Genomic DNA, 14,781 nt, shown 5'->3' on the forward strand with positions numbered 1-14,781 from the left:
TTTAAATCTGATTTTCCTCCCATCTGGGTGTCATTCTTCCTTCCTTGTTCTTCAGCTTATTAAGCTCTCTGTGCTTGCCTTAAATAGATGTAATTCAGCCATTTTACTCTGCCAGCATATAATGCTTTCAGTTTGGCTAACATTTAAGCACAGTCAGCAGAATGAAAAGTCCTACTTAATTTTATATTTATATTGATGTATTAGTTTAATTGATATTTAAGCATTATCACAAGAGCAAGAGTGCTAATTAGTGCTGTCAAACGATTAAAATATTTAATTGCGATTAATCGCATTAATGTCATAGTTAAAGGTGCAGTGTGTAGGTTTTAGCGGCATCAAGCGGTTCGGTTGCGAGTTGCACTAATGGCTCAGTCCACTGCTCACCCCTCCCTTTCGAAGAAGCTACGGTGGCTAAAACAGGACAAACATATCGTCATCTGAGACAGCAGAGAATAGCCAGAGTAAGCCAAGAGTGTGTAACATTGTCACTGTTTCTGTACCACAGTCCATTATAAAACCACATCATGGATAAAGTTTACAAAGTATATAATTAAAATATATAATATAATAATAGTAATCAGCTGATTGTCTCACGAACGTAAGTAACCAGCACATTTCTCCCCTAGACACTATTTACTACACTCAAATTAATAAATAATAATGAATACAAATACAGTTTTTTTTCTCTGGTTTTCAAAACTCTTCGCGATTGACTTAAAATGCTTCCAAGATCGACTTGTCGACCGCGATCGACGGGTAGTGACTCCTGTAATGTTACTGATTTACGGTCAATAGTACTAATCAGCTGATTGTCAAAGCCATAACACAGCGAGGGAGAAGAACTAAGTTACATGAAACAATCCAACTACATATTTTACACCACTGACAAGGGAAAAGTCACTACTCACGGTGTCTATGCTTCTAGCTTTCTGCGGCTTCTCTTTCAAGGTAGTGACGAAACGTGCTCTGTAGCGCTGTTTGTTCGCTGTCGGCTACGGTAGAAACGACGTCACAATATGTCGACCTTCATAGAAGGGGGTGCCCGCGGTTATGTAGATATAAATGTCTCATTCTAAGGTAATAAAAACATAACGGTTCATTGAGTAAGGTTATACACCACTGAACACATAGTTATGGATCTTATATTGCATTTATGTCAATATATCCTCAGAAATATCACACATTGCACCTTTAATTCACGATTAATCTCAATTAATCACACATTTTTATCTATTCTAAATGTCTCTTGATTTCTTTTTGTCCCATTATTTTTTCTAATTTTAATGCTCATGAAAAAGTGGATCGGCTTGCTTTGTGCAAATGTTTTTTTATTGAAAACAACATTGACAATACTGTGTTCAATTTCACACAAAAAAAATTCTCACTTGGAGCAAATAATCTCACACAATGTAACACTGTCCATCAATAAAAGGGTGAAAGAAATACTGACAAGGTCCTGATATTGACGAGGGAGAATTCGCATCAGCTGTGTGTGTGTGTGCTTGGCCATCATCAAGTGGTATTTCAGACTGGACGTGCTGCGATGATAGCTCAGTTCACAACGACAAAACACACAGATCACTTTGGTCTTGTCAATGGGACCATTTGGCAGCTTTTTAAAAGTAAACTTTTTTAATGCAGAATCTTATTGGCATCCATTTCGGCGTCTCGCGCTCGTCATCCACTCAAAACGTAACATTAACCTACTATTTGGCTGGCCCGCAGTCGCAACAAGTGTGTTTCTGGTCTAGCTAGATCTGGTGCTTTCAGACAGGACGCGGAAATGCGCGGCGCTACGCCAGTTTTCAAAACTTTTTGGATGCCAAAAAGTTTCTATTGGCCGCGCTGGTAATCGTCACAGCAGCAAAAGTTGAACTATTTTGAATTTTGACCGCGGTGTGCGCGCCGCTGCTCTTGCGCTTTTGTCGACGAAGCAACAAAACGTCCTCGCGCGGCGCAAGCCATTGAAATCAATGGGTTTCATAGCGCAGCTGCGTCCTGTTGCAAAAGCATGTGAAAAGTTTGTTAGGCCAAAAAGACCGTTAATCTCGCGTTAAAAAAATGAATCGCGTTAAAATGGGTTTGCGTTAACGCCGTTAATAACTGACAGCCCTATTTCTAATTGGGAAAGCAACATGATTGCATGTGTGATACTTTCTTTATACAGCAGTTCAATAAATAAGAATTTACATTTTGAGTAACTTATATTTTAGATACAATATTGCTACTTTGTCTGCATTTTCTCTGCATTTTTCTTTCTACTTATCAGGTGTTGCCCTGTCTAATGAATGCCAATATTACGGTAGATGTGGCTTTAACATTTGACGGCAGATCTGTCAACCATTGTGGTCAGTACAGTTTTGAAATGCATGAAGGAAACTTTTTTGTGGGCTGTTAATTTTTAAACCGTCTTGAATGACAGCCAAGAGCTGGCCTGAGTGAACTCAGCTGGTCATCCGTCATTGTTAAAAACTTAAATCCCTGATTGGGGTCTGGTCTGAGGCCAGCTCAACACAGGTGCTTGGCACAGCATTGACATTAAAGCACTCCACGTTAAAGATCGAGCAAAAGAGAAGCCAGGAAATTTCAGTTGCTGTTGTACTGATTACTAAAAACACTGGCTCAAAAAAAGCCTGTGTTTGAGACACTCTTGGTTCATTCAGATTACATGGTTGCAGACATTTATATGTCACAGACAGTGGCTCTTGTTTTTCATTGTCTATTGTGTAAAGCTGTCAGGCCTTATACAGGAAGAGACAATGCCATAGATTTGCTGTGATGGATGACTAAAGCTTGCTAGATATTACAAACTGGAATAGTTTAGAATTTCTCAGCACATGGTTATTTTTATATTATAGGCTAATATTCATGCATTTATTTTTTATATATATTTTATATAGACGGGGTTATAAATTTAACCAATAGAAAAACATTTAAAACATATAAATATAAAACAAATATAACTAAGCCTTATATATATATGAAGACTTCAGATGCAAAAGCCTCTAAGTGCCACCTGAAATTTTCTTCTAAAAATGAGCATTTTTATCAGGCTCGTATATTTAAGTTCAGTAATTTCACTTTAATGACAATTAATAGGAAATTTTCATTCCCATTAAAGTGAAATAACTGAACATAAACATACAAGCTTGATAAAAATGATCAAGAAGAAAATTTCAGATGGCACTCACTTAGTGTTACATGTGTGTCCTGTGTTTCCCCCTGCATTGTGTTTTGGTTCAGTCCTGTATCTCAGTTTTCCCGCTCCTCGTTTGTGTTCAGTTCCTTCACCTGTTTCTAGTTAATTTGCCCCAGCTGTGTCTTGTTCCCATGATCCGTTCTCTGTGTATGTAAACCCTGTGTTCTCCCTCACTCCTTGTCGGTTCTCGTTTGTGAAAGGTGTGTGTATGTTTCCTGTATATCCTTTGCCTGCCTGTATCAGTTTGAGTTTGGATTCATTAAGTAAAGTATATTGTTTTTGGAAATCCTGATCTCCTCGTGCTTCCTGCCTACACCCGACCGTAACAGAAGAACCGACCAAAAGACAAGCATGATGGCTGAAGACAGACTCTTCAACTTGCAGCAGAATGGCCGTTCGTTGGAGAGGTATGTAGAGGAGTTCCTGGAGGTTTCCCATCTAGTGAACTGGGGTGATTCCACTATTAACGGCTGCTTCCGGTTGGGACTGGACGATGATAATTTATTCCATTTCATCTCCGTGGAGAATTGTTATAAATCCGTCCCGGACTTTTATTAATTATGTCCTAGAATTTCATGGTTCTGATTTCCTCGTTGACTATGCAGAGGATAGTCAAAATCATCGTCCAGTCCCCATCCGGAAGTATGTAGACGCCCCAGTTCACCTCGATCCGGAACCCGCTGCATACCTCTCCAAGTACTCCGTGTCCCTTGCTGCACCCGAGATGCCCGAGCCAGAGCTTCCGCCGCTGGTCCCGTCCAGCACCGATCCCGTGCCTTCATTGCTGGTCCAGCCTGAGTCTCGTCCCGCCGAGACCGTTCAGCCTGAGTCTCGTCCCGCCGAGACCGTCCGGCCTGAGTCTCGTCCCGCCGAGACCGTCCAGCCTGAGTCTCGTCCCGCCGAGACCGTCCAGCCTGAGTCTCGTCTCGCCGAGACCATCCAGCCTGAGACCGTCCAATCTGAGTCTCATCCTCCCGAGCCCTTTTCGTCGCTGGTTCCGACCAGCTCAAAGTCCTCTTCGCTGCTGGTCCTGTCCAGCTCAGAGCCGTCTTCGCCGCTGGTTCCGTCCAGCCCAGCCGAGCCCTCACCGCTGGTTCCATCCAGCCCAGCCGAGCCCTCACCGCTGGTTCCGTCCAGCCCAGCCGAGCCCTCACCGCTGGTTCCGTCCAGCCCAGCCGAGCCCTCACCGCTGGTTCCGTCCAGCCCAGCCGAGCCCTCACCGCTGGTTCCGTCCAGCCCAGCCGAGCCCTCACCGCTGGTTCCGTCCAGCCCAGCCGAGCCCTCACCGCTGGTTCCGTCCAGCCCAGCCGAGCCCTCACCGCTGGTTCCGTCCAGCCCAGCCGAGCCCTCACCGCTGGTTCCGTCCAGCCCAGCCGAGCCCTCACCGCTGGTTCCGTCCAGCCCAGCCGAGCCCTCACCGCTGGTTCCGTCCAGCCCAGCCGAGCCCTCACCGCTGGTTCCGTCCAGCCCAGCCGAGCCCTCACTGCTGGTTCAGTCCAGCCCAGCCGAACCTTCTCCGCTGGTCCCGTCCAGCACTGCCGATCCTGAGCTTCCCTGCAGCCCTGCCGAGCCTGAGCTTCCCTGCAGCCCTGCCGAGCCTGAGCTTCCCTGCACGCCTGCCGAGCCTGAGATTCCCTGCACGCCTGCCGAGCCTGAGATTCCCTGCACGCCTGCCGAGCCTGAGCTTCCCTGCACGCCTGCCGAGCCTGAGCTTCCCTGCACGCCTGCCGAGCCTGAGCTTCCCTGCACGCCTGCCGAGCCTGAGCTTCCCTGCACGCCTGCCGAGCCTGAGCTTCCCTGCACGCCTGCCGAGCCTGAGCTTCCCTGCACGCCTGCCGAGCCTGAGCTTCCCTGCACGCCTGCCGAGCCTGAGCTTCCCTGCACGCCTGCCGAGCCAGAGTTTCGCGTCACGCCTGCCGGGCCGGAGCTTCGCGTCACGCCGGCCGAGCCAGAGCCTTCTCCGCTGGTCCCGTCCAGCCCTTCAGAGCCTTCTCCGCTGGTTCCATCCAGCATAGCCGGGCCTTCACCGCTAGCCCAGCCAGAGACTTTCCACGTCCCTTCTGCCCACCCAGAGACTGTCCACGTCCCAGAGCCTGTCCCAGAGCCTGTGATTCCCCCCAAGAAAGTTTTGGGGGGGGGATATAGGCCGCCCGAAGGTGCGTCTCCGCCATGGCCGCCCGAAGGTGCGTCTCCGCCATGGCCGCCCGAAGGCGCGTCTCCGCCATGGCCGCCCGAAGGCGCGTCTCCGCCATGGCCGCCCGAAGGCGCGTCTCCGCCATGGCCGCCCGAAGGCGCGTCTCCGCCATGGCCGCCCGAAGGGGATTCTCCGCCATGGCCGCCCGAAGGGGATTCTCCGCCATGGCCGCCCGAAGGGGATTCTCCGCCATGGCCGCCCGAAGGGGATTCTCCGCCATGGCCGCCCGAAGGGGATTCTCCGCCATGGCCGCCCGAAGGGGATTCTCCGCCATGGCCGCCCGAAGGGGATTCTCCGCCAGGACCGCCCGAGAGGTGGTCTCCTACTCCGCCATGGCCCCCTGACCAGCCTGCTCCGCCCTGGAGGCTTCCTGCTCAGGGTAGGCCACGCCCTCATCAGCCTCCAGGGCGCCCGCCCCCCCACCCCTATTGAAGTTATACGGTGCGAGGACGTGCCTTTTTGGAGGGGGCGTTATGTTACATGTGTGTCCTGTGTTTCCCCCTGCATTGTGTTTTGGTTCAGTCCTGTATCTCAGTTTTCCCGCTCCTCGTTTGTGTTCAGTTCCTTCACCTGTTTCTAGTTAATTTGCCCCAGCTGTGTCTTGTTCCCATGATCCGTTCTCTGTGTATGTAAACCCTGTGTTCTCCCTCACTCCTTGTCGGTTCTCGTTTGTGAAAGGTGTGTGTATGTTTCCTGTATATCCTTTGCCTGCCTGTATCAGTTTGAGTTTGGATTCATTAAGTAAAGTATATTGTTTTTGGAAATCCTGATCTCCTCGTGCTTCCTGCCTACACCCGACCGTAACACTTAGAGGCTTTTCCATCTGAAGTCTTCATATATACATACATATATATATATATATATATATATATATATTTATATATTACTAGTGCTGTCAAATCGATTAATCACATCTAACATAAAAGTTTTTGTTTATATAATATGTGTGTATATATATTATATGTGTATATTATATACCGTAAATATGTGTGTGTGCGTGTCTGTCTGTGTATATATATATATATATATATATACATAAATGCATACATATATGGGTGTTGATACGCACACACGCACACACACACACACACACAGGTGTTTTTTAGGCCCAGATGATTGACTTTTTGGAGCCCTCCCAGAGGACATACAGTATATGCCTTCTTTGGCGTTGAAATGGCACCAAGAACAAGACATGTCATTGAATTATTAACCAATAACAAAGGCTGTCCGACTGATTTCTATCGTAAAATGTAATGAACAACTCCGATTAGTCAGAGAACATGATACTTTGCTTCAAAGTGTTATGTTTCCTCTCTCTCCTCCAAAGTTTGTGTATGTAAGAGCGATCACTAATTTGCCTCATGTCCTGGATTCGCTTATTCATCAAGCCATTCATCATATATTATTTATGAACAGGGTGAAAGCCAAGGGCGAACGTCTTTATTTTCAGACGTCTGTGGATAGGAGGCTCGCGGTGGGAGATGATTGGCCTTTCGTTTGGCTACAAAGAACCTTTTTCCCTTTGATATTCCTATGAAATTATCACATCTCGAACGATTAAATCAGCCTTCTCCTTTTCCCGCCAAACCCTCTTTTGACCTGCTTTGTGTCACCGGCTTGTTAATTAACTATGATGTTCACTTATCTTCAACAGGATTCAAACTGGATTACATTATCTCTTTTTTTCCCCTCCAGTCTTCAGTAAGAGGAGAAAATATTACGATCTTTGGCTGCCTGAATCATGGGATGCCGCTGTCTCTTCATGACAACACGTCAGTCTCATGTGAATCTGGTAAGACAGACAGTCTATGATTATATCTGAGACATTTTAAGCTATGTTGTAGTTATCCTCACCCTCCCATTCTGTGAAAAAGTTTGGAATATGAATAAAAAGAGTGCTAAAATATTATGGTAAAATCTTGTTAACTGTAAATTACCTTACAGTAGGCTTTACAGTGGAAAAAAAATCAATTAGTAAATTTATTGGAAAGATTTTTTGTAAAATATATATTATTATTAGTGACGTCAAATCGATGAATCACTATTAATCGATTCTAACATAAAAGTTTGTGTTTATATAATATATGTGTATATGCATGTGTGTGTGTGTGTGTGTGTGTGTGTATTGTGACGGATCGTCTGCCTCTCCCTCGTAATTAGCGCCACCCCGTCCCTTAATTTGCCGCCCTTCGCCAGGCTCCCGACTGGAGTGGGTGCGATTGGAGAGGAGGGGCGCTGATGAGGAGAATTGGCGGCATGTGATGAGGCACACCTGACGAGAATGAAGCCTCATCACTGCCGCCTGTTAAATGCTAAGCGCGCCTCTCCTCAAGAGACCGGTCTCTTCCCTGTGCATGCACACTGGTGTCTTCGTGGGTCCAGGAAGGGAGCCCGGAGGGATTCCCGCGCTGCCAGAGCTGCGAGTTGCCGGACCCGCGGTCCGAGCGGAGAAGACGCGTGACTCCGCTGATGGACCAGGATGCCGAAGCCGCCACTTCCCTCCGTTGTCGGGGCCGGGAGAGGACAGGCCGTGATGCCGAAGCCGCCGCCCCCTCGCGCCTCGACCCAAGGAGACAGGGAAGTACGAGCGACTGCTGGACACCGCCCCCTTACCTGGACCCATCCCATCTCTTCACTACCATTCCTTCACGATTCCCTGGCACAATGAAGACACAATGTGGAGAATGCGGGCATCCTGGTCCGTCAGCAGCTTCACCGCTAGGACTGCGGGTCCGGCGACTCGCAGCTCTGGCAGCGTGGGAATCCCTCCGCGCTCCCTTCCTGGACCCACGAAGACACCAGTGTGCATGCACAGGGAAGAGACCAGTCTCTTGAGGAGAGGCGCGCTTAGCATTTAACAGGCGGCGGTGATAAGGCTTCATTCTCGTCAGGTGTGCCTCATCACACGCCGCCAATTCTCCTCATCAGCGCCCCTCCTCTCCAATCGCACCGGAGGCCTGGCGAAGGGCGGAGAATTAAGGGACGGGGTGGCGCTAATTACGAGGGAGAGGCAGACGATCCGTCACAGTATATATATATATATATATATATACAGACATGCACACACACACACAAACACATATATAAATATACAGTATATACACACACATGCATTATATAAACACAATTTTTTTATTTTAGAGTGGATTTATCGCGATTAATCGTATTGACAGCACTAATTATTATTCATTATATATTGTAAATAACAATATTATGTTTACTTAGATCTATATGTATTTACAGTGAAAAACAGTAAAAGGATTGATATTATTTTATTATTAAAATATTTCTGAAATGTTTCTTTTTATATTTGTAATCAGTTATGTGCCATAGTCTGGTTTATATTTAATGTTGTTTTGTAAATATTGATGGCATTATTTTAGTGTGATATTTTGTCTTTGTGAGGATAATACTGTACAATTTTTATATATTTATTTTTGTTGTACACTAATTGATGAGGCCTTTCTTTTGTACCACATATACAGTATTATTATGGTGGTTGTCAGCATGATTTAAGGTAAAAGCAGATTTTAGTAGTTTAAAAATGTATTAGCATGTATTAATATGGATTAATATAAATCAGCAATATGCTATATGAATGAATATGAATTGAATATACATTATAGTAATGAACTGTAAAACATCTGATAATGCCTAAAAAACGGTTGCTGTATTTTTTGCTGTGAATGTTTTGGTAGCCACATGCTGCCAATTTTATGTATTTATTATTTATTTATTTATTTATGTACTTTTAACTGAATTTTGGGAAGAAAAAAAGTGTAGGGAATGTTTCAATTTATTTCCGGTTGTCAATTAAATTACTTTGGGCCAATGCCCTTTGCTATAATTCATGAAGACATTTCTTAATTTATACCATTGCATGAAGTTCCCTATGGCGTTGATCCAAAATCACGGCACTAAAAATAATGTAGTGCCTTTTTAGGAAACAATTTAGGTGAAACAAAGGAAGATTTGTTTTGTAAGATTTTTATATGCAAATGCCACATAAATTGCATCTCATAGTTGCAGGCGGGATGTGGTAAACTAGTTTTAAGCATATCACTCATCTGTGCAGTTTTCTTTAGAACTCTCACAAAAATAACTGTGAGTTCAGTTATAACCAATGGTGGAATTTGATAGCATTTTTCTTGTCCTTTACCTGTTTGTGCTCTTTCCTCTTCAGAATCAGTTTCAGGATTTCATCTCTCCATTAACACCACCACAAATATCACCAAGCTCAGGATACCCTACCCACAGACAGGCACGTGGTATCTGAGCCTGCGCTCTCTGTGTGCCACTGAACACGGGTGAGGACATTTGAATCTCATTAAATCTAGAATCTGTGTTTTTGCACCAAATTATCAGACCTCAGTTTAGCAGTCTACATTTTTTCGAAGCTGAGAAAAGGATGTCGGATATTCATAGCACTCCATATATTTACCCTCATCCACATTTAGCACGTTCAGTAGTAGCAGCACGTGAACTGTGGGGTGCATCCTATTTGCTTTGAAATACTTAAAACAATTCATATATTCACTTTTATGTTGACATAGCTTCTCATAACCTTACTTTATCTCATTCAAAATGAAAATTAGCTCTGACAGGGAGAGTTCAGGTAAAGTTTGACATCTTTATTTGAAATTGCACGCAGAGGCTACTACCTTCCCACTATAGAGATTATAGCATGTCTCCTCACCTTTAAATGTGAGGTGATTTTGATTTAGTTTTAACTTCCATCCCAGGGATTGTTCACCTTAAAAATGAAGGTTCCCTTTCGAAGGGAACTCAACAATACGTCATTGACGCTATGGGGAACGCCTCAGGCGTGACAGGTGTCTGAAATCAAGTGTCAACTCACAGCAATCATGTTGACCAGCGACAGCCCGTGCATCATCAGCTCGAATGATGAGCACGCAACCTGGATGTATAAAAAGGGCGCCTTGAAACCGTGACAACATCCTTTCGTCTTCAGGGACTGTTTTGTCTTTTTGAAAGTAATCAACGAGAAAATGAAGCAAAAAAGCTCTCTAGGGAGCTTCCTGCGCAAACTGTGAGAGTTTTTCACAGTTTCATCAGAACTCTCCTCTCTTGTCTGTCCCACTTCTCGAGGGAAGTGGGCGCGGCATCTGAACCCCGCGGTGCCGGTCCCGCTCGAGCTGAGGCTCAGCGGCTCTTGAGCTCGTGGGGCTCTCAGATGGAGCTGGCAGATCAGCTGGAGAGGGGCGTTAACCTCGCGGATGATCTGACAGCTGACGAGGGTGAGTTACAGGTATATGTAGAGGAGGTTCTTTCTCTTTTTGATGGATCTGTAACTGGTTCTCTTCGGGCCGGGCAGGAGTCAGCTGCCGATGATATCAGTCTGGTTAGGACTGAACCATCTCAGCCCTCCTGTCCAGTGTACGCTGAGTTGGTGGACGTTATGGGGTGCGCCACCAACAGATTCAACAGGGGCCACCAGGCCTTCCGGGCTATGAGCTTCCACATGTCAGGTCACAGACCTTACCCGGCCTTTCTGAATGTGAGCTCCCACATGCTGTGGTTATCAGTTTACGGGCCTCATCCGGCCTTCCTGGTTATGATCTCCCACACACTGTGGTCGCCAGGTCACTGGCCCCACCGGCCTTCCTGATATGAGCTCCCAGCTACTGTGGTCACCAGGTTACAGGCCTCACCGGCCTTCCTGATATGAGCTCCCAGCTACTGTGGTCACCAGGTTACAGGCCTCGCCGGCCTTCCTGATATGAGCTCCCACATGCTGTGGTTATCAGTTTACAGGCCTCATCCGGCCTTCCTGGTTATGAGCTCCCACACACTGTGGTCGCCAGGTGACTGGCCCCACCGGCCTTCCTCATATGAACGCCCAGCTACTGTGGTCACCAGGTTACAGGCCTCACCGGCCTTCCTGATATGAGCTCCCACCTACTGTGGTCGCCAGGTTACAGGCCTCACGGGCCTTCCTGAGTATGAGCTTCCACATGCTGTGGTCGTCAGGTTTCAGGCCTCACCAGCCTTCCTTATATGAGCCCTCATGTACTGGAGCTCCCCACATAGGGGGTCATCAGATCTTAGGCCTCAGCAGACCTTTCTGGTTTTGATCCCTCTCTTACTTCCTCAGTGTTCAGAACGAGCACTGGGTAGTCCCATGGATTGAGTGGACGACTTCTGTCGTTTTTTGAGGTTGTGTCACACTCTCCAGGGGATGATGATCTGTGATCTGGAACTGAATGGTTTCTGACAGCTTTGCAGGCCTTTGGTTTTGGATGCCTTTCCAAGGCAATTTCCAGAGGCTCTGTCTCGGACAGACAGGCAATGGCCAGACTGTGCGTCTTAGTATAGATCACCAGGCCAGCCTGGTGGCATGTCAGGAGGCATGCTCTCCTGAATAGTGACTGGCTGGGAGTCCCTTGGGTCCCCTAGCCACACTCCCTAGAAAGGACCCCTTCTATTAGGAAGTCGTGGTCCTAAACCTTTGAGCTGGCGCAGATATACCTCCCATGAACTATGTTCTGGCAGTTTTCTTGGTCCATTAGCTTGGGCTATGACCGGTAGGGAGTGCTGTCACTGACAGCCCAACGTGACCTAAGGGTGAGTGGTTTTGGTTCTGACAGTTGTCACTGCCCTTGGGCATGCAGTCCCCTCAGTATGGCGGTGTGAGTATTTCGTTCCCCATAGCGTCAATGACGTATTGTTGAGTTCCCTTCGAAAAGGGAACGTCTCAGGTTACAACTGTAACCTATGTTCTCTGAGAACAGGGAACGAGACAATACATCTCCCTGCCATACCTCAGGGCCTGCCTGCAACAGTCCCTTCAGAAGATAGGATGTTGTCACGGTTTCAAGGCGCCCTTTTTATACATCCAGGTTGCATGCTCATCATTCGAGCTGATGATGCACGGGCTGTTGCCGGTCAACATGATTGCTGTGAGTTGATACTTGATTTCAGACACCTGTCACGCCTGAGGCGTTCCCCATAGCGTCAATGACGTATCGTCTCGTTCCCTGTTCTCAGGGAACAGTTGTAACCTGAGATGTTCTATCATCATTTACTTACCCTCATGTTGATCCAAACCTGTGACTTTTTTCCATCCATGGAACACAAAATAATTTATTTACAAGGCTGTGCTGCTCTCTATTTTCTAAGAAAGTACAATGAATGTGACTGAGTTCAACCTAAAAAAAAGGACACAAAAAGCACTATAAAAATATTGTAAAAGTGTTCTATGCAACTTTTGCACTATTATTCTTCTGAAGCCAAATCTCAACGCAGGCGAAAACATCTCTAATTTCGGTCTGTTTCTCACAAAGATTTTGTATCCTTAAAAGCATCAATCCCCTTGCATTGTAATTGCATGAAAAAAAAAAAAAAAACTTTTTCTGTATCCACAGAATGTTCAAAGACACTTCATTTTTTGGTCCATATTCATTTCTCGGAAGTATTTCTAAAAGCTTCTATTTTACGTATTTCTTGTCATCTCACTCAACTTTCTTCTGTAGGTTTGAGCTGTGTACTAATGTAACAGCTGAGGTGTACCTTCGCTCTTACCTGACCCCCTGCATCAATGACTGCGGCACCTATGGCCAGTGCAAACTCCTGCGCACCAACAACTACCTGTATGCTGCATGCGAGTGTAAAGCAGGTGAGCGCTCATAGACATTCTTATGTGTTCTTTTATATCAAATGAGTGGGATAAATTAGTCATAGCATTGAAAAAAAACAATTAAATGCTTTGTTTTTGAATTTCCTGGTGTGTGTCCTTAATTGAAGTTTCAGATAAGAAAATGTTTATGGCTTGGAATCAGCAAAGACCTGGTGATATCTTTGTCAAGAAATATATTGCATTGTACAGTACTTACACAAATATTCAAAAGTCTGGGGTCAGTACGTTTTTTAAATGATTTTTAAAGTCTCTAAATGCTCACCAAGGCTGTTTTTATTTCATCAAAATTACTGTAAAAACAGTGTAATATTTATATTGTGAACTATTACAATTTAAAATAAATAGTCATTTTTAATTACTATTAACATTTTAATGTATTCCTGTGATGGCAAAGCTGAATTTTCAGCATTATTACTCCAGTCATGATCCTTCAGAAATAATTATAATATGCTGATTTAGTGTTAAAAAAGATGCATTTTTTATTATTATCAATGTTGAAAACAGTTGTGCTGCTTAATATTTGTGTGGAAACAAAATCCTATCCATAATCCTATTTTTTCAGGATTATTTGTTGAATAGAAAGTTTAAAAAGAACAGCATTTATTTGAAATAGAAATTTCTTTAAAGAAAGTAGAAAGTGTGTTTACTGTCACTTTTGATCAATCTAATGTGTCCTTGCTGAATAAAATTATGAATTTATTTCATCAGCAACAACAGCAACACAAATCTTACTGGCCTTAAACTTTTGAAACTGTAGTGTACATTATGGTCACACTTTAGATTAGGGTCCAATTCTCACTATTAACAAACAATTAACTACGACTTTTGCCTCAATAAACTCCTAATTACTGCTTATTAATAGTTAGTAAGGTAGTTTGTTAAATTTAGATATTGGGATTAGGGATGTAGAATGCATGCGCACATACTCAATCTTTTACTACAGTGGACTCGAGCCGAACGCACATACCTTTAGACATTTTGCCCGATTTTCATTCTAAGGATGTTAATCTTGATAATACTGTATTATTATTTTGTCTTCTGGCTAAATTTCATCTTCACAAAGCCAGAAAAATTCACTGTAATCCCAATTTTAGAATGCTCTCTGATATAAAGCACTTTTTACCTTCTTTAAGAAAATGTCAAATCCTTTGAATACAAAGGCTTTGAAAACATGTATCATCCTTGAGTCTGTTGTAGGAATATAAATATTAAACCACCAAAACGCTGTTGGCGTGTAAATGAATGGCCAAAACGCATAAGCATTCTTCCGTTTTTTTTTCTTGAAAACGGTTTCTATATTATTAACTTATTCTGGATTTCGATTGTATTTTGGTTGAAATAATTGAATGCACATTTATCTAATGCCACAATTTGTTTTACCTTCAGTTTGGCTTGGTTGTATAGCTTTTTGTTCTTTACAAATATAGAAAAAAAATTTGTTCTACTACAAACTATTTTTTGTAGTAGTTGTAGTAGTAGTAACCTGCAATAAAATAAAATAAAATAAAACAACAATCAACTCATACAAGCCATCACACAGGAATTATGTTTCACAAATTAAAAGAAATCCCCTAGTAATCTCTAGAGGTGACTTGCAGGGCAATTTTAGGTTGTTACACATGTAATGTGAGTGTGACACATGTGCTTGAAAACTCCTTGACACTTCAGCTTTTAGGAAAATGAAGGAGTAGAAATTCTGTGTCATTTAACAAAGTGAACAAGTCTACCCTT

The 14,781-nt window shown here is 44.3% G+C and overlaps 2 protein-coding genes across 2 annotated transcripts in view; both read left to right on the forward strand.

The window, feature by feature from the left end:
• tmem8b (transmembrane protein 8B) overlaps positions 1–14,781 on the forward strand; it is a 171,442-nt gene that overhangs the window by 130,699 nt on the left and 25,962 nt on the right. Inside the window, exons 7-9 of the mRNA XM_056270084.1 lie at positions 7,089–7,185; positions 9,577–9,700; positions 12,887–13,029. Coding sequence (XP_056126059.1) covers positions 7,089–7,185; positions 9,577–9,700; positions 12,887–13,029 — 364 coding nt within the window. The remainder of the gene's footprint in view (positions 1–7,088; positions 7,186–9,576; positions 9,701–12,886; positions 13,030–14,781) is intronic.
• The window catches only part of tars1 (threonyl-tRNA synthetase 1), a 157,092-nt gene that overhangs the window by 55,405 nt on the left and 86,906 nt on the right, over positions 1–14,781 (forward strand). The gene's annotated exons all lie outside the window — the stretch shown is intronic.

The sequence above is a fragment of the Rhinichthys klamathensis genome, unplaced genomic scaffold (assembly GCF_029890125.1).
Source record: "Rhinichthys klamathensis goyatoka isolate OS25496 unplaced genomic scaffold, OSU_Roscu_1.1 h1tg000296l_1, whole genome shotgun sequence".
Classification (NCBI taxonomy): domain Eukaryota; kingdom Metazoa; phylum Chordata; class Actinopteri; order Cypriniformes; family Leuciscidae; genus Rhinichthys; species Rhinichthys klamathensis.